Source organism: Bufo gargarizans, chromosome 1 (assembly GCF_014858855.1).
Source record: "Bufo gargarizans isolate SCDJY-AF-19 chromosome 1, ASM1485885v1, whole genome shotgun sequence".
Taxonomy (NCBI): domain Eukaryota; kingdom Metazoa; phylum Chordata; class Amphibia; order Anura; family Bufonidae; genus Bufo; species Bufo gargarizans.
The window spans coordinates 364,176,140-364,199,894 of NC_058080.1; the positions used below are offsets into that span (position 1 = coordinate 364,176,140).

Consider the following 23,755-nt stretch of genomic DNA (forward strand, 5'->3'; position numbering starts at 1 on the left):
ATGGCGGCCAGAAACTGTGGTGTATGTGAGACAAAACCCCTGAAAAAGAAAGAAAGACAAAAAAAAAAAGATAAAAATAAGAGCAATAAACTTCCCTTGTGCTTCTATATGGTGGAGCATGAGAAATATCACATTACCACCACCTTGTGGTAAAACTACATGCTCTGCGTGGAAAGCCAATTACAGCTATAGGAGACTCATTAGAAGAATAGCAGGCACAAAAACATTACTGGCCGGCAGCGGCGGGATGGAGATGTGCGTTTTATTGCCTATTGTACGGCACACCAGTGCAGATTGCTTTCTACATAGCGCTATACTGAAAAGCTTAACCTAAGAGAAACTGTGAGAGCTTTCATGTTACAAGTTAAAAGGTCTATGTGGATGCATGCAGAAGATGGCAGGACGAAGAATGTGCGGGCGGTATGCAGAGCATCTACATTCACAGAATGAAAGAGCAGGTCCGCATGTGCATAGCGAGGGGATACCAGATGTAAGGTGGGTGAGTGATGTGTCACAAGTGGGTGGAAGAGCACAGCAAAAAGACGCAGAGGTTAAAGCCATGCTCAAGGGGAAACAGATTTCAAGTACGAGGAAGCAGTGTATACAGAGCAGTCTGATCCGAGAAGCACGAGGGTGCAGCAGACGACAAGCAAATGAGGAAATGAAAAGAAAAAATACACCCACCCATGTAAAGATACTCACCTGCCCTTACTCCAGGGCTTTAACAATGGCCTCACAAGCCTCTAGGTTAACCTGTGCCTCTGCCTTTGCCACCTCATCTCCGGCGCTCTGCAGCTCTGCCACGGCCTTTTCCAGGTTTGACCTTGCAGTCTATTGAAGAGCAGACAATACAAGCCACTATTACCACTGTTCTCCAGTCATATACATGACAGGAAGGGAACATACACAAATATTCCCCACAACCATCTCTACCCCTACAAAAAGGTCTCATGTCAAATATCACACATGATCAGAAAGAATACATGGAGGACAAACGCAATCAGTACAACAACCATTTTTGTCTCGCTTGACAGTTTTGGAAAGTCTGAGTATTAAACAGCATCACTCAGAAGGCTCAACCCTATTAAACCAGGCATACCACGGTGCAGGGTTTATCCTGCTGATTAAAATGAGACCTGTCTTGTGAAAATCTGTTGCCATGTTCCCAAGAAAAACAAAACCAAGACATTTATTCTCTATGCAAAGTGCTTTCATGGCCAGCCCCACCCTCACTGTACTGAAACCTTCATTTCTATAAAGAATAAAAATCTCAGGAACGCTGCAACCAATTTGTACAAGACAGGTATCAGTCAGCAGGATCAACCCAACCAGGCAGTATGTTGATTCTGCTGAGAGGTGCTCTTTAAAGGGGGTTATCCGACGCTTTGTAACTGAGGACCTATCCTCTAGATAGGATACAGTAGTAGGAGGAGAGCGGCCCCTGTGCTCACCGCTTCTCGGTCTTCCTCACGCTGTGTTGTGACCTGCGCACAGTGCGAATACGCCGGCACGTTCTGTGACCTCATGGTGTGACATCAGGTCGCAGCACAGCGCAGCAGGAAGATCAAGAAGAGCGCGGGTTTCAGGTGCAGTGGCAGTGTCTGAAGCAGGAGAGGCAAGTCGATTTAATTTTTTTTGTCTGCTGTGAGGTCTGATTGAGGTGGAGAACTTATTAACATGGAAGTCTGATCTAAGGTCTGAATGGGAATATTAGAAACGCTCTTAAAGTCCTGGTTGCCATAGTAGCAGTGGGGAGCGGTATACTTACAGTCCGTGCGGCTCCGGGGGCGCTCCAGAATGACGTCAGAGCGCCCCATGCGCATGGATGACGTGCCATGCGATCACGTGATCCATGCGCGTGGGGCGCCCTGACGTCACTCTGGAGCGCCCCGGGAGCCGCACGGATGGTAAGTATACTGCTCCCCACTACACTTTACCATGGCTGCCAGGAATTTAGCATCCCGGCAGCCATGGTAACCATTCAGAAAAAGCTAAACGTCGGATCCAGCAATGTGCAGAAACGACGTTTAGCTTTCAATGGGCATTAATTCCGGATCCGGCCTTGCGGCAAGTCTTCAGGATTTTTGGCTGGAGCAAAAAGCGCAGCATGCTGCAGTATTTTCTCTGGCCAAAAAACGTTCCGTTCCGGAACTGAAGACATCCTGATGCATCCTGAACGGATTTCTCTCCATTCAGAATGCATTAGGATAAAACTGATCAGGATTCTTCCGGCATAGAGCCCCGACGACGGAACTCTATGCCGGAAGAAAAGAACGCAGGTGTGAAAGAGCCCTTAGCCTTGCGTTCACAGTATAATAAAACTAACTTTTTCCCCATGCTACTTATTCCTTTTAATGCTTTTAAACCAATATGTCAGTTTTTCATCACCATTTATTTTTACTATTTTTGCCTCTGTTTTCTGGCCATATGGCTGTTTTTTTAATAGCCGTTTTGCATCCATTTTTATGGCATTTAAAAATGGATGAATTTCATTGGCTTTTTTTTTTTTTTTTTTAAGTAAAATCCTAAACCCTGCAATATGCATAATGTCCCACCATAGTGGCCCTTAGCTGTATTCTGATTCTGCTCTTGATTTTGAAGGACCTGCCAAAGAACTTGCACTCAAGTGTGATGACAACACCACGCACTCCCAGCATGATAGCATGGCGACGTCATCATGCTTGAGCGCAGGTCCTTCAGAATCAAAAGAGCAGCGACTACCTCTGGATGAGGTGAATAATTTTGAAAACCCCTAAAAGGCCATACTGCACTAGTGTACCAGTTTATAAAAAAAGTGTTAGACGGGTGCACTTCTGCCTAACCGAACAGCCCCTTTAATTTCTATGGGGGCTGCCATGAAAATGGCAAAAAATATAACGTTAAAATAACAGCCGTGAATGTAGCCTTAGAGGTAGTGGCTTGAAGAGAACAGTGGGCGAGGGGGGGGAATCATGCCTGTTCTCTGTACACATACCTACACTTTCACAACTGAAATAAGCTACCGTGTGTACATGGTCGATAACCCTCTGGAAGCTATACTTCTCAATTGACCCCAAGATAGGCTGTAATGATATCTGCCAATAGAGTACACAGACAGCAGAATATGCTCCATGACTCACTCAATTTCACCCAGGCAGACCCCCTGATGTTAGCATCGGAGCACTTTCTGCTCCAATGCTCTGCCTTGCCGTGCCGGATTGTGCAGGGCAAGGGCTCTTATTTACAATAACACACTGCCGGGCGGAGGCTTCCGCCCAGCAGTGCGTTCGGTGACATCACCGGCTCTGATGGGTGGGCTTTAGTGCTGTCCTAGCCATTTTAAAGACTAGTGAAGTGCTAAAGCCCACCCATAAGTGCCGGTGACGTCTGCGGGCTCACTGCTAGGTGGAAGCCTCCGACTGGCAGCCTTATGGAGAGCCCGGTATGTCGCCGGATCTCCTGAAAATGCCCTTGCCCTGCGCAATTCAGCATAGGGCAAAGAAAATCATCGGAGCATGAAATGCTCTGTTGCTAACATCAGGGGGCTGCCTGGGTGAAATTCTGGGTATGTCCGGGTTCAGCTTTGAACCTGGACAACCCCTTTAACCACTTCAACCCCGCTAGCTGAAACCCCCTTCATGACCAGAGCACTTTTTACACTTCGGCACTACACTACTTTCACCGTTTATCGCTCGGTCATGCAACTTGCCACCCAAATGAATTTTACCTCCTTTTCTTCTCACTAATAGAGCTTTCATTGGGTGGTATTTTATTGCTGCTGACATTTTTACTTTTTTTGTTATTAATCGAAATGTAACGATTTTTTTGCAAAAAAATGACATTTTTCACTTTCAGCTGTAAAATTTAGCAAAAAAAACGACATCCATATATAAATTTAAAGTAATTTATAGTTCTACATGTCTTTGATAAAAAAAAAAATGTTTGGGCAAAAAAAAAAAAAATGGTTTGGGTATTGGGTAAAAGTTATAGCGTTTACAAACTATGGTACAAAAATGTGAATTTCCGCTTTTTTAAGCAGCTCTGACTTTCTGAGCACCTGTCATGTTTCCTGAGGTTCTACATGCCCAGACAGTAGAAAACCCCCACAAATGACCCCATTTCTGAAAGTAGACACCCTAAGGTATTCGCTGATGGGCATAGTGAGTTCATAGAACTTTTTATTTTTTGTCACAAGTTAGCGGAAAATGATGATGATTTTTTATTTTTATTTTTTTCTTACAAAGTCTCATATTCCACTAACTTGCGACAAAAAATAAAAAATTCTAGGAACTCCCCATGCCCCTCACGGAATACCTTGGGGTGTCTTCTTTCCAAAATGGGGTCACTTGTGTGGTAGTTATACTGCCCTGGCAATTTAGGGGCCCAAATGTGTGAGAAGAACTTTGCAATCGAAATGTGTAAAAAATGACCGGTGAAATCCAAAAGGTGCACTTTGGAATATGTGCCCCTTTGCCCACCTTGGCTGCAAAAAAGTGTCACACATCTGGTATCGCCGTACTCAGGAGAAGTTGGGGAATGTATTTTGGCGTGCCATTTTACATATAACCATGCTGGGTGAGAGAAATATCTTGGCAAAAGACAACTTTTCCTATTTTTTTTATACAAAGTTGGCATTTGACCAAGATATTTTTCTCACCCAGCATGGGTATATGTAAAATGACACCCCAAAACACATTCCCCAACTTCTCCTGAGTACGGCGATACCAGATGTGTGACACTTTTTTGCAGCCAAGGTAGGCAAAGGGGCACATATTCCAAAGTGCACCTTTCAGATTTCGCAGGCCATTTTTTACACATTTTGATTGCAAAGTACTTCTTACACATTTGGGCCCCTAAATTGCCAGGGCAGTATAACTACGCCACAAGTGACCCCATTTTGGAAAGAAGACACCCCAAGGTATTCCATGAGGGGCACGGCGAGTTCCTAGAATTTTTTATTTTTTGTCGCAAGTTAGTGGAATATGAGACTTTGTAAGGAAAAAAGAAAAAAAAAAAAGAAAAAAAATCATCATTTTCCGCTAACTTGTGACAAAAAATAAAAAAATTCTAGGAACTCGCCGTGCCCCTCACGGAATACCTTGGGGTGTCTTCTTTCCAAAATGGGGTCACTTGTGGCGTAGTTATACTGCCCTGGCAATTTAGGGGCCCATATGTGTGAGAAGTAGTTTGCAATCAAAATGTGTAAAAAATGGCCTGCGAAATCCGAAAGGTGCACTTTGGAATATGTGCCCCTTTGCCCACCTTGGCTGCAAAAAAGTGTCACACATCTGGTATCGCCGTACTCAGGAGAAGTTGGGGAATGTATTTTGGCGTGCCATTTTACATATAACCATGCTGGGTGAGAGAAATATCTTGGCAAAAGACAACTTTTCCCATTTTTTTTATACAAAGTTGGCATTTGACCAAGATATTTTTCTCACCCAGCATGGGTATATGTAAAATGACACCCCAAAACACATTCCCCAACTTCTCCTGAGTACGGCGATACCACATGTGTGACACTTTTTTGCAGCCTAGATGCGCAAAGGGGCCCAAATTCCTTTTAGGAGGGCATTTTTAGACATTTGGATCCCAGACTTCTTCTCACACTTTCAGGCCCCTAAAAAGCCAGGGCAGTATAAATACCCCACATGTGACCCCACTTTGGAAAGAAGACACCCCAAGGTATTCAATGAGGGGCCTGGCGAGTTCCTAGAAATTTTTTTTTTTTTTTGCATAAGTTAGCGGATATTGATTTTTTTTGGTTTTTTCTCACAAAGTCTCACTTTCCGCTAACTTAGGACAAAAATTTCAATCTTTCATGGACTGAATATGCCCTTCATGGACTCAATATGCCCCTCACGGAATACCTTGGGGTGTCTTCTTTCCGAAATGGGGTCACATGTGGGGTATTTATACTGCCCTGGCTTTTTAGGGGCCCTAAAGCGTGAGAAGAAGTCTGGAATATAAATGTCTAAAAATGTTTACGCATTTGGATTCCGTGAGGGGTATGGAGAGTTCAAGTGAGATTTTATTTTTTGACACAAGTTAGTGGAATATGAGACTTAGTAAGAAAAAACAAAAACAAACAAAATTTCCGCTAACTTGTGCCAAAAAAAATGTCTGAATGGAGCCTTACCAGGGGGGTGATCACCCATATAGACTCCCTGATCACCCCCCTGTCATTGATAACCCCCCTGTAAGACTCCATTCAGACATCCGCATGATTTTTACGGATCCATGGATCGGATCCGCAAAACACATGCGGACGTCTGAATGGAGCCTTACAGGGGGTGATCAATGACAGGGGGGTGATCAGGGAGTGTATATGGGTGATCACCCGCCTGTCATTGATCACCCCCTGTAAGGCTCCATTCAGACGTCCGCATGTGTTTTGCGGATCCGATCCATGTATCCATGGATCCGTAAAAATCATGCGGACGTCTGAATGGAGCCTGACAGGGGGGTGATCAATGACAGGGGGTGATCAGGGAGTGTATATGGGTGATCACCCGCCTGTCATTGATCACCCCCTGTAAGGCTCCATTCAGACGTCCGCATGTGTTTTGCGGATCCGATCCATGTATCCGTGGATCCGTAAAAATCATACGGACGTCTGAACGGAGCCTGACAGGGGGGTGATCAATGACAGGGTTAATAAGGGTTAATAAGTGACGGGGGGGGGGGGGGGGGGTGTAGTGTAGTGTTTGGTGCGACCTTACTGACCTACCTGTGTCCTCTGGTGGTCGATCCTAACAAAAGGGACCACCAGAGGACCAGGTAGGAGGTATATTAGACGCTGTTATGAAAACAGCGTCTAATATACCTGTTAGGGGTTAAAAATTCGGATCTCCAGCCTGCCAGCGAGCGATCGCCGCTGGCAGGCTGGAGATCCACTCGCTTACCTTCCGTTCCTGTGAGCGCGCGCGCCTGTGTGCGCGCGTTCACAGGAAATCCCGGCCCTCGCGAGATGACGCATATATGCGTGACTCTGCGCAGGGCTGCCACCTCCGGACCGCACATCTGCGTTAGGCGGTCCGGAGGTGGTTAAGAATGACTAACTTTGTGGTTGATACCTTTTAATGGCTAACTGAAAAGATGCTAAAATTGCAAGCTTTCGAGACTCCTCGGGTCTCTTTAGAAATGTTAAGACACAGCATCTGAAGATTTACATATTTATACCCAAAAATACATTGGAACAGTAAGGTGGATGTAATAACAGATGAAAAGCAAATCAATATGACGGGAAAAGGAAACAAACATTTGTAGCAGTTACAGCTATAGGCTACTTTCACACTGGCGTTTCGGCTTTCCGTTTGCGAGATCCGTTCAGGGCTCTCAAGCGATCCAAAACGGATCAGTTTTGCCCCAATGCATTCTGAATGGAAAAGGATCCGGACAGAATGCATCAGTTTTCCTCCGTTCCGCTCTGATGAAACTGAGCCAAACAGATCCATCCTGGCACACAATGTAAGTCAATGGGGACAGATCTGTTTTCTCTGACACAATCTGGCACAATAGAAAACGGATCCATCCCCCATTGACTTTCAATGGAGTTCAAGACGGATCTGTCTTGGCTATGTTAAAGATAATACAAACGGATCCGTTCTGAACAGATGCAGACGGTCTTATTATCTGAACGGGTCAGTCTGTGCAGATCTATGACGGATCCGCACCAAACGCGAGTTTGAAAGTTTTATTGTCCCCGATATAGATCCAGTCCATGAATGTGATGAGCCCCGTCTGAAGGGCGAATTCCTTAAGAGATGTAGGACATAAATCCATGCAACACATTCATTCCTGATCAGAGTGTGTCAAAGGTAGTCATGAGCTCATACTCCCAGACTATCCTGTCCTTCTTGGATTTGAAATTCCCTTTTAATCTAAAGCCTTTCACCCAGTACTGGCTACCGCAGTACACAGATCTTTCGTCAGTATTGGCTGCTGAGTCATGTCTGTTGTGTCCGTCTCTGCACTTCCTCCTTTCTATACAGACTTCTATGGAACAATATAATCTAATCCCCCAGAGAGCAGGCATTTGTTCTTTGAGGAGATATTTCAAACTTCATGTTCACCTGTTATATTGATTTATGCAAAGCTGTGTGAAATGTCAGTGATTTTTTAAAAGCTCATTTACATATTAGTTCAGAAATGTATGTTTTTAATCAGGAATGCTGCGTGGTGGTATTTTTCAGTCAGTATGTGGTAGCAATATGTGGTCAAGGTGTGTAATTCCGGTATATTTGGACCTTGTACAATGGTATTAGTGTTATTTTGGTCATTTTATAGTGACTGTTGACCATAGTATGTGACTGTATTGCTGGTATGATATTTCGGCATCTGGGGCCCCACTTTTGCCCAGGGCTACATTTTGTTCTGATGAGACATCTAGGGACAGTTTTACACAACCTGAATCCATATGATATTTTAGGGAACATGGATGTCACAGAGCAGGAGCCTTACCTGAGGCGATCCTTTATGAGCCAGACTGGAGAATGACTAACAAGCCACTCGCTTTGGCCTACTTGGCCTACCATGACATGCCCACAGATTTGAATGGTCGTGTACTGGGGGTGGGAATATGGTGTCAGGCTGGCGGCTCTGATATTAAAGGGGTCGTCCCAAGAAAAGGATTCTACAGTTTCCAAACCAGCACCTGGATCTGAATACTTTTGCAATTGCGTGTAATAAAAAAAAATCCAGTATAGCCAGTGAAATATTTAATTAGCTGCATCTGTATAGCACCACCTGCTGTTTGCTCCTTTTCTAATTTCTCTGTCCTGCTCATTGAGATGGAAGCACATGCTCCGTTTCATCCTTCAACTGCCACCAGCGGCAGAAGAAAGGACATGCCCCCTGATAAAGTGCCCCATAAGAAATAAATCTAACAAAGCAATTGAAGAAATGCATGGAGAGATCTCTGGTTCCGTGTAAGGTACAGAGCTGGTTTTAAGATTATTAGAAAGAGATTGTCCTGTCTGTCAGATTTTTTTTACATTAATCACATTAATCATGGGATAACTTCTTTAAAGAGGACCTGTCACCACTCCTGACAGGCCTGTTTTAATAGCTTTATGCACAGCCCATGTAATAACAAACTTGGAGCATCTATTCTTATGGCTCTATGGTGTGCCTTTCCTTTATTATTTCTACCAGAAGTTATGAATTGCTAGCAGTCTGCAGTAAGGGTACAGAGGGGAGGTAACCAGTTGGGGGCGTGTACCTACACAGACTCATTATATCCAATCAGTGCTGCCATTTTCAGACTGTGCAGGTACACCCCTCCAACTGGTTACCTCCCCTCTGTACCCTTACTGCAGACTGCTAGCAATTCATAACTTCTGGTAGAAATAATAAAGGAAAGGCACAGCATAGAGCCATAAGAATAGATGCTCCAGAATTGTTATTACATGGGGAATGCATGGACATATTAAAACAGACATGTCAGGAGTGGTGCCAGGTCTTCTTTAATGGGATGGTCTATGGATGAGATGCCATTAACTGGCAAATACTTCCCCAAGTGACTGATATTTCTTAATCGCAGGACAACTCACTTGACTGTTCAAATCTGTTCCAGCAACTATTCTGTCAGTTTTACATAAATGAAGACTTTGATGCCGGGTCATGTCTACCTTTCATAATTTTTACAAAGTAAATAAAAAAAAAAAATGCAAAAACTGTTCAAAAATTCAACTTTCTAAGAATAACTTGTCTGAGCTTACTGCATATTTGGGTAGACCCATCATCCTACCCATCCCCACTGCCCTCTACCACTCTGAAGCTTTATCATGGGCCAGACCACCACTCAAGCAGCAATGCCAAGAGTTGTCTGTGAGACTGCATACAAGGTACTCCACCAGTGCTAGCTATTCCTAATTCACAAGCGGCTCAGGACACAGGCCAGTGGTAATGAGCAGAAAACATGCAGAGTACATTATCATGTTGGGAGCCTGACAGTAAGCAGTGCCATACACTGGTGACTGGCTCATGCAGCTTCACACTGTACAGGTCCTTCTCAAATAATTAGCATATTGTGATAAAGTTCATTATTTTCTGTAATGTACTGATAAACATTAGACTTTCATATATTTTAGATTCATTACACACCAACTGAAGTAGTTCAAGACTTTTATTGTTTTAATATTGATGATTTTGGCATACAGCTCATGAAAACCCAAAATTCCTATCTCAAAAAATTAGCATATCATGAAAAGGTTCTCTAAACGAGCTACTAACCTAATCATCTGAATCAACTAATTAACTCTAAACACCTGCAAAAGATTCCTGAGGCTTTTAAAAACTCCCAGCCTGGTTCATTACTCAAAACCGCAATCATGGGTAAGACTGCCGACCTGACTGCTGTCCAGAAGGCCATCATTGACACCCTCAAGCAAGAGGGTAAGACACAAAGAAATTTCTGAACGAATAGGCTGTTCCCAGAGTGCTGTATCAAGTTGTATCACCTCAGTGGGAAGTCTGTGGGAAGGAAAAAGTGTGGCAGAAAACGCTGCACAACGAGAAGAGGTGACCGGACCCTGATGAAGATTGTGGAGAAGGACCGATTCCAGACCTTGGGGGACCTGCGGAAGCAGTGGACTGAGTCTGGAGTAGAAACATCCAGAGCCACCGTGTACAGGCGTGTGCAGCAAATGGGCTACAGGTGCCGCATTCCCCAGGTCAAGCCACTTTTGAACCAGAAACAGCGGCAGAAGCGCCTGACCTGGGCTACGGAGAAGCAGCACTGGACTGTTGCATGTCATTCGGAAATCAAGGTGCCAGAGTCTGGAGGACGACTGGGGAGAGGGAAATGCCAAAATGCCTGAAGTCCAGTGTCAAGTACCCACAGTCAGTGATGGTCTGGGGTGCCATGTCAGCTGCTGGTGTTGGTCCACTGTGTTTTATCAAGGGCAGGGTCAATGCAGCTAGCTATCAGGAGATTTTGGAGCACTTCATGCTTCCATCTGCTGAAAAGCTTTATGGAGATGAAGATTTCATTTTTCAGCACAACCTGGCACCTGCTCACAGTGCCAAAACCACTGGTAAATGGTTTACTGACCATGGTATTACTGTGCTCAATTGGCCTGCCAACTCTCCTGACCTGAACCCCATAGAGAATCTGTGGGATATTGGGAAGAGAAAGTTGAGAGACGCAAGACCCAACACTCTGGATGAGCTTAAGGCCGCTATCGAAGCATCCTGGGCCTCCATAACACCTCAGCAGTGCCACAGGCTGATTGCCTCCATGCCACGCCGCATTGAAGCAGTCATTTCTGCAAAAGGATTCCCGACCAAGTATTGAGAGCATAACTGAACATAATTATTTGAAGGTTGACTTTTTTTTGTATTAATAACACTTTTCTTTTATTGGTCGGATGAAATATGCTAATTTTTTGAGATGGGAAATTTGGGTTTTTATGAGCTGTATGCCAAAATCATCAATATTAAAACAATAAAAGGCTTGAACTACTTCAGTTGGTGTGTAATGAATCTAAAATATATGAAAGTCTAATGTTTATCAGTACATTACAGAAAATAATGAACTTTATCACAATATGCTAATTATTTGAGAAGGACCTGTATGTACTCCCCTTTTCACTGGGCACAACAGCAGTTTTTATCTTTTGTGCCTCCCCTGCTTCCTCATAGGTTGTAAGATCTTGCAAGCAGGGCCCTGACTTTTACTGTATGAGTTGATTAGTTTGATAGTATGTGATGCCTGATCTTGGTGGTACCCACTGATTGTAAAGTGCTGCAGAATAGTTTGGCGCTATACAAATAAAAATTATTATTAAACCCAATTAGGGAGAACAGAACCCTGAAGAAGATAAAGAGGCATCTCTGGGATGGTCTCTCACTGAGGCAAACAAACTTAAAGGGGTTTTCTGATATTTTAATACTGATGAACTATCTAGCAGAACAGTCTGCCGGAGGCTCTGCTGGACATGTGAAACTAGCCTTATGAGTTTTCCTTGCATCCAATGTGCTTGATAAGGAAATGAGAGGAGACCATGTTCTTTTGACACAGAAGTAGTCCCATGTGCACTGATGTTTGAGCAGGGCAGAATTATGACCAATGATTTGTATGCAAGCACTGGTCTCCTCTCTACCGTATGTAATGAGGACAATACGGAGGGATTATGTGGCACTGGCTTTACTTACACTTGCATCCAGCATGTCCAGCGTCACTACTTCCTCAGCCAACAGCTGCACAGAGGAATCTGCATTCACAGTCACCGACCCACTGCTCACTAGAGAGAAGATGGCACCGTTATAAAACATCTCTACATCACTAAAACAGGTTTTTAGTAGCATGACTAATATATAGTCTGATTTTTTATTTTTTTTTAGATCCTAAGTGATCATTAACGCTTATCCCCAGAGGATTTTAGGTTTTTTGAGTTTCCGTTTTTACTCCCTGCATTCCCAGATCCCAAATTATTTTTTTTACTTTTCTGTTCACATAGCCGTATGAGGGCTTCTTTTTTGCAGGAAGAGTTGTACTTTCTAATGGCACCATTTAATATTGCATCACACAATTCTAGCTAGTTTTATGGGTATTGCTTTTATAGCGTTCCCTATGCAGTAAAACTGCCCTGTTCCCTTCATTCTCCGGGTCAGTACGATTACAATGATATCACATTTATATAGTTTTTCTTGGAAATTTAATTTCTCTTTTCATCACCATATTCTGACCCCCATAACTTGCATCTACTGAGCTCTATGAGTGAGGGCTATTTTTTTTGCGGGAAGATCTGTAGTTTATTGATATATTGCGGTGTGCATGCCTTTTTGATCACTTTTCATTCAATTTTCTTAGGGAGGTGAAGCGATGAAAAAAAATAACCGATTTGTTTGTTTTTATAAGAAGAAATTATTAGATTGCGTCTCCCTTACATTGCAATGCATTGCAGATTTGCTGTGTTCTTATGGACACCTGCAGGGTTTGACAGGAACTACAACAGCATGGGTTTCTTTAGAGTCCCATGCTTTCACAGACAATGAACAGTTCCCCCTGATGGCCGATAATAGCCCTGGCTGTCTGTTTAAAACTGCAGTCAGGAAGGGGTTAACAAAAAAAAAAAAGAATGTTAAACACATCCAGGCTAAAACCTACGCTTCCCCCATATAAATGAGCTACTAAGTGATCCGTCTGAGTCACTTATAGTGTAAGCTCAGCAGTCACTAATGCAGCGAATGCCATAAGTATACATTTCTCCATACACATGTACTTGAAACTAACCATTTGTAAATTACTGTTAAAAAGGTTTTCCGGAATTTAAATATCGACGACCTATCCTTAGGATAGAGGTCATTATTATCAGATCGGTGGAGGTCAGACTGCCAGCACACCTGACGATGAGCTGCTAGTAAGTGCTGTGGTTCTTCGGAGGGCACCGTGGTCTCTTCCTAGGCCAGTGACATCACACCCATCACTCATTCAAGAGAATGGCACTGAGGTGCAATACCAAGCACAGCCACTATACCATGTAGGGCAATGTGCTTTGCATACAATAAAAAGGCAGCAGCAGCCCCTTCATGGTGGGGGTTCCTCGAGTTTCTCCACCACTGATCAGATAACGATGAGCTATCCTGAGGATAAACCTCATAAGCTTTTTCCCCTTTTATAAAATAGGTATTTCCAGTGATCTTTCAAGGCAAGCTAAAGCCTACAAATGCTATTCTGCAGATATACCTGCATGTAATTTATTGCACTTATGTACTAAACTATATGAACTATATGGTCTGTAGGTTGAGCACATAAGGTATACGCACCAAAGTATTTGGTTGTGGCCCCATCTTCACTCGACACTGTGACAAGGCCAGGCCTGAGAACTTGTAGGGTGGGGACATGATTCGCGAGGATTCCAAACATTCCTGTTGTTGTGGGAACGTCCACTTGCTTCACATTAGCACCATTGTAAAACACCTGCAGAGAAGACACTGGTCACAATGACAGCCACAGACATGACACTAAATACACTACAAGAAACCAATACAAACATGCCATCAATGCAAATGGTCTATACATGGTGAGCTGAATCCTGAACCCATGAATGTTTCCATCCTTAATTAATCAAAATGAAATCAGCTACCTAATTGGTTGCCGTAGGCAACTCCTCCACTGAGGATAGGTCATGAATATGTAAATCCTGGAGAACCTCTAACTTTTAGAGGACCTTGTAATTTTCCAGTTTTGCATTTTCATTTTTCATTCCCCGCCTCCCCAGAGACATAACTTTTATTTTTCCATTCACATCGCTTTATCAGGGCTTGTTTTTTTTTTGCGGGACAAGTTGTACTTTCTAATGGCACTATTTAATATTGCATATGATGTAGTGGGGGGCTGGAAATGGAAATTCTGCCACAGAGAAAAATGTATTTTCTCTTTTCATCACAATATTCTGATCACTATAACTTTTTTGTAGTTGTGTGAGGGCTCATTTTTTACAGGGTGATCTGTACTTTTCAGTGATACCTTAAAAAGTGTGTGTGACATTTTGATCACTTTTTAGGATTTTTTTTGAGGAGGTGAAGTGACAAAAAAAATAAAAAAATGCAGGTTTTCTGTTCGCCGTATGGGATAAATATTGTTATATTTTAATAGCACGGGCGTTTTCTGATGCAGCAATGCCTATAATTTTTTTTTTTTTTTTTGGGGGAAAGGGGGCGAATTAAATATGTATTTTTTTATATATTTTTTTTTTTTACTTTAAGGTCCCTTTCACACGAGCGTGATTTCTGCGCGGGTGCCATGCGTGACGTGAACGCATAGCACCCGCACTGAATCCGGCACCATTCATTTCAATGAGGCTGTGTACATGAGCGTTTTTTTTCACGCATCACTTCTGCAATGCTTTGAAATCGCAGCATGTTCTATATTCTGCGTCTGTAACGCAGGACAGGCCCCATAGAAGTGAATGGGGCTGCGTGAAAAACGCATTGCATCCGCAAGCAAGTGCGGGTGCGATGCGTTTTTCACTGATGGTTGCTAAGAGACGTTGTTTGTAAACCTTCAGTTTTTTATCACGCGCGTGAAAAACGCATCAAAACGCATTGTACCCACGCGGAAAAAACTGAACAACTAAACGCAATCGCAGACAAAACTGACTTTAGTGCCAAAATTGCAGCATTTTCACTGAACACACCCTGAACGCATCCGGATCAAATCCGTCACGCCCGTGTGAAACCAGCCAAAGTCATCCTAGGTGACTAACTGGTAATCATTAGATTCCGTTCTGTGATGGGTGGGTGGGTATCTCTATCTATCTATCTATATCTATCTATCTCTATATCTATCTATATCTATCTATATCTATCTATATCTCAATCACAGAACACACCATTCACTATATATCAATACAGTGCTGCCACCTGCTGGCCTGTGTTGGTATATACAAGTGATGGATAACGAGCTTGCTTGAAGCTCCAAGCCATCACTGGGATATTACAGCTTCACTGGTCCCTGCCGGGGAATGCTGTTAGAGGTGCGGGAGTGTGCGGCTCCCGTGTCTGCACAGCTCAGATGCTGTGGTCACGGCATATGACGGGTTAAATGTATACGATCAGCATTATGGCTGATCGCATACAGTCGCCCCAGGCCTCTGCTGTTTCAAACAGCAGAAACCCGTCCGTTGCACGCGCCATCTTTAAAGTGCCAACTTCCATCGTACATGTACAGCAGGGGTCACTGGTCAAAGGGCAACAGCAGGATCAGGCATAATGCTTGGTAGGATTGACCCTGCAGATTGAAATCATTTATTACCCCAACTCATTGCACCATTTTGAAAGAACCATTGCTTTACTGTATATGCAGATTAGGTTTAAGTGCAATGAGAGAGGCCCTAGCCTCTTCCTAAGACACTCCTCCAACTAGGGGTGGGCGATATGGCCTAAAATCTATATTGCGATATAATTTTAAGCATGTGCTATATGCGATATATAATCGCAATATATTGTTTTCTATATTGGGGGGGGGGGGGGGGGTTAAACTTTTTATTTAATAACTATTAGCCCCCTTAAGGGCTAGAACCCTTGTCATATTCACCCTAATTGAGCTCTATTAGGGTGAATACGACTTTACACTCTCCCTGCTGCCCTGTGCACACAACAGCAGGGAGCTGACCATGGCAGCCAGCCTCTCATGTGCCCCCCAGCCTCTCCCTCTTATCAGCCCCCTCTGGTAACTCAAACCCACCCCCCCAGTATTAATCATTGGTGGCAGTGGCCACAGGGTCCCCCTCATCATTGGTGGCAGTAGGCAGTGTGCCCCCCCCCTCTTCCCCCAGTATTGATCATTGGTGGCAGCGCAGTTGCCCCCTCTTCCCCCCATCATTGGTGGCAGCAGCAGTTCCGATCGGAGTCCCAGCGGTGTAATGCTGGGGCTCCGATCGGTTACCATGGCAGCCAGGACGCTACTGAAGTCCTGGCTGCCATGGTATGTCAGTGAGCAGCATTATACTCACATGCGCTCCTTCTGTCTGTGCAGCGCATTGCTAATGCTTATAGCTCACGTGCACCGTGGCCACCGGGCGCTCCTTCTGTCTGTGCGGCGCATAGCTATTGCTATAAGCATTAGCAATGCGCCGCACAGACCTATGACAAGGAGCGCCCAGCGGCCACGGCGCAAGTGAGCTATAAGCATTAGCAATGCGCCGCACAGACAGAAGAAGGAGCGCCCGGCGGCCACGGCGCACGCGAGTATAATGCTGCTCACCGACATACCATGGCAGCCAGGACTTCAGTAGCGTCCTAGCTGTCATGGTAACCGATCGGAGCCCCAGCATTACACTGCTGGGACTCCGATCGGAACTGCCGCTCCGTGGTCATATCGCAGTTCGGCGATATAGGCAATATGCACAAAATCCATATTGTGGCACAAATTTATATCACATATCGCCTATACAGCCCACCCCTACCTCCACCCTCTACTTAATGGACAGGGCCAAGTGTCTGATGTGTCCTCTCACCTGGCACTGCCATCCCACACCTGCACTGTTCAGTTCATTATCGATTACAGAGCCAGGTGAGAGGACACCTCTGACGCCAGACCCCGTCAATCAAGAAAAAGGAAGGGGATGGGGGGTCTTTAGCCGTATCATGCGAATCGCGGATCCATTCAAGTTAATAGGTCTGCACAGCAATTTGGGATACAAATGGCTACTGTAGAAGGCAAATGGACGTGACCTAACACAGTTTCCAAGCAGCACTACGGATGGGGTCACATCACCACACTTCACATGTTCATACACGAACGATACACACTTGCATTCAAAATTAATTAACCCCCAATGCAAATTAGGCTTATTAGTAATATTAACCTTTAATTATATAGTCAACATTGTGAAGAAATCCCCTTTTCTTTCAATATTTCTTCCTATGCCATTCAGTAGGTGTAACTACCGAACGAAGCCCACCCAGGGTGAACCGGTCACAGAAGACTTCCATGTCTCTGAGAACCCCTAAACCGATCTGGGTGAAATTGGAATATGTTGATCACCCAGATCGGGGCTATCAGGGGACATATGATTTGTGGGGATACCTCATGTATAAAGGGGTGTTCCAGATATTGGGGAAAACCGACTTTTCTGCCTAGAGATAATCAAGTTGTTACTTTATCAGGCTTGATCATCTCCAGGACTAGAGGAAGGCATTGAATGTTTATGCTGGAATGGTTTTATGTTTCCATTGTACTGGATTGGCTATACTGTGTCCCTCCCTGTGAGATGTCTCCTTGCATGGGGACTTGCATAAAAAGCCTGTGTGTGATAATTAAAGGGTGTTCTATTTGTACCATTCTTCTTGACTTCGGCTGATGTTTGGGGATCCGCATGCTTTATTAAGGGAATCATCTTATAAAGTTATTGGCATTTCGGATGGAATTTGTCTACTTCAACTGCCGAATGGAGCGCTATATTCACCAGGCTCTGGCGGTTCAGGAGGAAACTACCGAATGTGGTTTAAATATACTTGGTTTCCTTACAAACATATTCCGGCACTCTTTACATCTTTACAATCAGAGGGCTCATGTACAACAACAACCCCATAAGGACACCCCCCCACCCCCCCCCCCGCTTCCATTATGGAAGTGCTCATTAGTACCAGAGGTCGGGGGAGGAGTGAATGCAGCGCTCCCCCGTCTCTGTACTCACCGCTTCCAGCAACCCATGTCCTCAGCTCTATACACAAAATCCCGGTGACAGGTTCCCTTTAAATAGCTCAACACAACTAATAACACGTTTATCCAAACTCAACACATGCACTCTAAATGGCTACTGCCATCCCTGAATTATTCAAGTCCTTTATGACAAGTGTCCTTAGTATTGCACCCTTTTAAGACCTGCTCCAAACCGGATGCATAGCCAGACACACGCTTCTAGCAGTGTTCCTGAGGAATCTTCACCCATTCCTCATGGACAATGACCTCTGGTTCACTAATATTCTTAGGTTTGCGTTCTGGTTCTACAACCACCTTCTTCAAATCAGGTGACTGACTGTCACTCCAGATCCTTTCCAGGACTCCTTCTGAAAGTAAGCCTGGTGGATTTATAAATATGCTTGGGATCGTTGTCCTGTTGAAAGGTCCAATGATCTTCCGATTCCTCACAGGATGCATGACGTTTCCTCCTAGGATTTCTTGATACTTGTTTAAATCAATCTTGAACTCCATATGCTGCAGGTTTCCACTCCTAGAGGAGGCAAAGCAGCTCCAGGGAATCACTGAGCCACCACCATGCTTTACTGTAGACAGGCTGTTCTTTTCAGCCTATGCTTCATTCTTCCTTCTTCAGACATACTTTTGATCAATTGGCCTGAAAAGTTCCAGTTATGTTTCATCATTCCACAGAACAAAAGCCCAAAACATCTGTGGCTTATTTATATGGTTTTGAGCATATTGAGGATGACTTCTTCTGCTTTTGGGTCTGTAGAGGTAGACGTCTGAGTTCAGGCAAGAAGAACTTCAATGTTTAATAGGGGCCTTACTCAGTAAGGACTCATGCACAAAACTGATCAGCCCTGGAAATGTGGTCCATGTGTCAGCCGTATCTCCCTGGCTGACTGCGGCACCCCTGACCTGACTATCTAAGTAATGGAAGATACAGTCAAGCCTCTGATTGTGGGGCTATTGCAGTGTACTCATGTCATCATGGAGCACACTACAATAGCCTCACAATCGGATACAAACTGACTACCATATATGACTGATACAGTCAGCTCAGGCCAGGGGTGCTGCGGTGGGCCCGGTAGATGCGGCTGACACAAGGACTGATATTGCCAGGCCAATTACGGCTGTGTACATGAGCCCTAAACTAAAACATCAGTGCCTGCTGCCAGGAAATCTTGCTTCAGCTCCTTTGCAGTCAGTCGAGGGTAGACCACCTTCCTCCTCAGGAATCTGGTGTCAGCCGGTGACCGTTTCTTTCTTCTGCCACATCCAGGTAATGTATCCACTTTAAACTTACAAACCATGCTTCCAACTGTATCTCAAGGAGCATTCAGTGCCTTTGCTATCTTTTTGAATCCTTGTTCGTGCTAAGCAGTTGTCTTACCAAGTCTAACTGGCATGACTGTTTTTTTCCTCTAATGTGTAAGGACAGCGATAGTGAACATTTTTCTAATATTATAGTAAATAAAGAGCACTTTGTACATTTATAGTAGAATACTCTATAAGTATGAGTATACTATAACTGCCGCTATATACTGTAGAATAGCTTCTTCCCGTCATGCATCTCCTGGCGGCTGGTTAGTTACTCAGCGCCCCAGGAATACAGCAGAAGCACTCACTGACAGTGCAGGCCATGGTGGGGAGAAGAATATGTATTTCGGGTATAGATATTAATCTACTATCCATTATGAGAGGGCAGCAGCCCAGCCAGTCTTCCTAGTCAATACAGCACTGCACTAGGGCCCATTCAGACGGCCGTATGAATGAGTCGCAACCCATTTCACAATTTTGCGGAACAGGTGCAGACTCATTCATCTCGATGGGGCTGCAAAAGATGCGGATAGCATACCGTGTGTTGTCCGCATCCGTGGTTCCGATCCGCAGAAAGGATACAGCATGCCCTATTCTTGTCCGCAATCGCGGACAAGAATAGGCATTTTCTACTATGGTTGCGGCCATGTGCGGTCCGCAAATTGCTGAACACACACGGCCGTGTATCTGTGTTTTGCAGATCCGCCAAACACTACGGCCGTCTAAATGAGGCCTTAGGAAGACTGATGTGTCTTAGCAATGCTCATGAAGAGAGCGCTGCTAAGGCACATTTCTGGGCAAATTTTCTACTATAAATGTAAGATGTATCTAAATAAACTGTATTATGCTACTTTCACACTAGCGTTCTTGCTGGATCAGGCAGGGTTCAGCAAAAAGCTTCCGTTACTGATAATACAACCATCTGCATCCATTATGAATGGATCCGGTTGTATTATCTTAAACATACCCAAGACGGATCAGTCTTGAACTCCATTGAAAGTCAATGGGAGACGCATCCGTTTTCTATTGTGTCAGAGAAAACGGATCAGTCTTGCTGCGCATCCCAGGATGGAAAGAAAACCACAGTATGCTGTGGTTTGCCCTGAGCTATGAGAACGGAATGCATTTTGGAGCGTTACGTTTTGTCCCCATTGACAATGAATGGGGACAAAACGGAAAAAAAAAATTCTGGTACTGAGCCCCTATGACGAATCTCAATACTGGAAAATATTAACGCTAGTGTGAAAGTAGCCTTAGAAAAATGATCCCCATCTCTGTCCCTACACATCAAAAAAACAAAAAAAAAAACATGACACTTAGACCCCTTGCAGACGAACGTTCCTCCCGCAGTGAGTCCGCAACACAGCTCCCGGCCTGACCTCCCAGTACTGCCGGGGGTCACATAGCATTATATTGATTTATGATGCTATGTAACCCTTACAGTTCTGGAATGTATTGGATAAGACTGGCATAATGCTGTCCGTTACATACAATACAGTCCAGAACTGTAAGGGTTACATAGCATCATAAATCAATATAATGCCATGTGAATCCTGTCAGTGCTGGGAGGTCAGGCCGGGAGCTGCTCTGCGGACCCGCTGCGGGAGGAACGCTTGTCTGCAAGGGGCCTTAGTATCTGGACCACTCTCTTGCTCACCCGATGCCACTAATGAAGCCCTTGATGTGCTTGTGACTACACTTGTGGGGTCATCTGTCAAAGTGGTGTAAAGTAGGTAGAACTAGCTTAGTTGCCCATAACTAGAGAGGAGAGCATTTCCGCTTATGAAATTCGTTCACACTTCGCTTGTTGGTTAAAGGCAAGTTGCGTTATGGATTCCGTTACCATGGACCATAACGCAATTCTATGACCGAATGCATTCCATCATAGAATTGCGTTATGGTCCGTGGTAACGGAATCCATAACGCAATTCACCTTTAACCAACAAACAAAGTGTGAACTTCACTCATCTCTACCCATATCAACCAATCAGATTCCATCTTTCATTTTCTAAAGGAGCTGTCCAAAATGAAAGGTGTAATCTGATTGGTTGCAGTGGGTAACTACGCCAGTACTACTTTACACCAGTTTGATAAACGACCCCATTGGTATGTAAATGTGTGCTCTTATGAGGGATTCTATTCAGGGGTTGAATCATTCTCAGATGGCAATAGTCATTCAAATTGTCAATTTGGGTTAAACTTGGAGAAACCACTTGTTATATCAGTTATGTAAATCTGGCTAGTAAACCTAAATTGCAAAGGCTGAATAAACTTGACTTCAACTGTAGATACTGAAAGTGTTATTCAAAAATACATGTAACATGTTGTCATGAGATGGGGTTGTATGACATTGGACAGCCCGAAATGTTAGAAACGTACAATACATACAAGGAGCAGACTGCGCTATGAAGCTACCACCTATCGAGCACCATAGGCCTAATAGTCCTCAGCCAAGTATCATGTGGGCGCAATTTAGAATAAAGGGGTTTTCTGACACTTATAGTGATGACCTATCCTCAGGATAGGTCGTCAGTATTTGATCAGTGGGGGTCTAACACCCAGGACCCCGCTGATCAGCTGTTTGAGAAGACACCAACAATAGCGCTGCAGCGTTCTCTCAGCTCATAGTGCTGTACATAGTGTAGCAGCTGTGCATGGTATAGTTCGGCCCCTCTCTCTTCCCCAGTGGGGCCGAGCTGCACCTAGGCCACGTGACGATGAACATGATATCACTAAGCTGGAGAAAGCAACTGCACTACTGCGCGTGCCGGGGCTTCCTCAAACAGCTGATCAGCGCAGACCCTCAGCGAAACCCCATTAAGATGAGTTGTACAGTATTAAGAGGCTTCAGAATCAGTGTCACACAGTCCACAGGTTGTGGTATGGTATTCTAGTTTAGATGAGATGCCATACCCTTGGAGAGATGTGGAACCGTTTCTGGAAGCGGGCAAGCTTTTCTAACCCTAGATACCCACTCTAAACTTTAATAAGGGGTATCCTGAAAGTTATTTATTGGTGACCTATCTAAGGTACTTTCACACTTGCGTTTTGTAGTGACCGGAGCCATTAACCCTTTGTTAGAATCCTGGGTACAATGCATTGCATCAGTGACCTTGAGAGAAGCCCAGTATACAGGGGACCACATTCTCTGCACCTTACACCTGTGAGGAGGCCATTCCTTCACACTGGGCCAGGGTTCTAGGAAGGACAATACCCACCTGACTATATTACTACCGGGTAAGGTCACATTCACACTGAGGCGGTAGTGCCAGGCTGAGTGCCACCCCGAAACTGTGACATGTAGAATAAGGACACACATGACATAGACGCTACAGCATACAACCTGGGTAGGGGAGGCGAAGGTGAAGCTCATGGCGGGTGAGCCAGCCGGTGCAGCCTCGGCGTAACATCTTATGTGGCCCAGCACTACCCGGCGGAGACCCAAAAGACCACGGGCAGACAGCATGATGAAGCCGGGCAAACTGTGACCGAAGCAAGGACACCGGATAACAAGTTAGGCCGGCGCGCAAGGGATGACGGGACTTGTAGTGTGACCCTGACTGTAACGCGCCGCCCACGACCTTGCAGGAACTACAAGTTCCGGCGTGCGACGTGAGCTACGTCAGAGGCCGCGTACGTGACAGGACGGCGTACTGCAGGGCTGCTCTGGGGTTTATCGGTCTAGTCGGGCGCCGCTACTGGCAGCTTTCCCTCATATGGAGAACAGAGCTGTGGTGGGGAAGGGTTAATACATTATGTCTGTACTTCTCCAGTGGGTCCCCTAATAGGTTCTTGGACGTATAGGGGTTAACACCCGATAGTGGAGGGTTTGTCAGGTGTTGGGTTAACCCCTAATCTTAGTGGCTATTTGAGGATGGTGAAATGGTTAATTGTGGTGGTCTAGGGGGCAGTAAATGGATGAAGTGTGTTATCATTTTATTAAAAAGGGCATTTTTTAGGGGGAAGTGTAATTGGGAGTATAAGAAACGTGTACAAAGTGGAGCTCTTCTAATCAGGGGTTGTCTGGGAGTAAAGGCCTGCTATGGACCGACTCATACCTGCTGATCTGGTACTGCCATTGGTTCCTGTGTGTCCATCTTTCGGTCCCATCCTTGTTTACTTCTCCTGGCAGGGACATATCCACAAGAGACACATCGCCACAGAAGCCAGTTATGGGCTGCAGTGGAACAAATGATCATGCCAGGGATGAATTAAATAAGCTGCGGACCAGAAGATGGACAAATGCAGAACCGGAACGGAGGGGATATAAAGGATGCACCTCATTTTCCAGCGGTGTACATT

The 23,755-nt window shown here is 44.7% G+C and overlaps 1 protein-coding gene across 1 annotated transcript; it reads right to left on the bottom strand.

Annotated features, from left to right (window-relative positions):
• On the bottom strand, positions 1-23,004 carry ATP5F1D (ATP synthase F1 subunit delta). The gene is made up of 5 exons (XM_044283953.1): positions 22,797-23,004; positions 13,753-13,906; positions 12,139-12,227; positions 703-831; positions 1-39 (listed from the first exon to the last, which is right to left on the bottom strand). The coding sequence occupies exons 1-4, from the start codon at positions 22,917-22,919 to the stop codon at positions 709-711; spliced, it is 489 nt and encodes a 162-aa protein (XP_044139888.1). The 5' UTR covers positions 22,920-23,004; the 3' UTR covers positions 1-39; positions 703-708.
• Positions 23,005-23,755: the final 751 nt, after the last annotated feature.

Bases quoted from the DNA above. Each gene is read 5' to 3' on its own strand.
- ATP5F1D (XM_044283953.1), bottom strand. From the start codon at position 22,919: ATGCTGTCTGCCCGTGGTCTTTTGGGTCTCCGCCGGGTAGTGCTGGGC. The intron at 12,228-13,752 runs GTGCGTATACCT...TCTTCTCTCTAG, and splicing joins GGCCACAACCAAATACTTTG to TGAGCAGTGGGTCGGTGACT. The intron at 832-12,138 runs GTAAGTAAAGCC...GCTCTTCAATAG, and splicing joins TGGACATGCTGGATGCAAGT to ACTGCAAGGTCAAACCTGGA.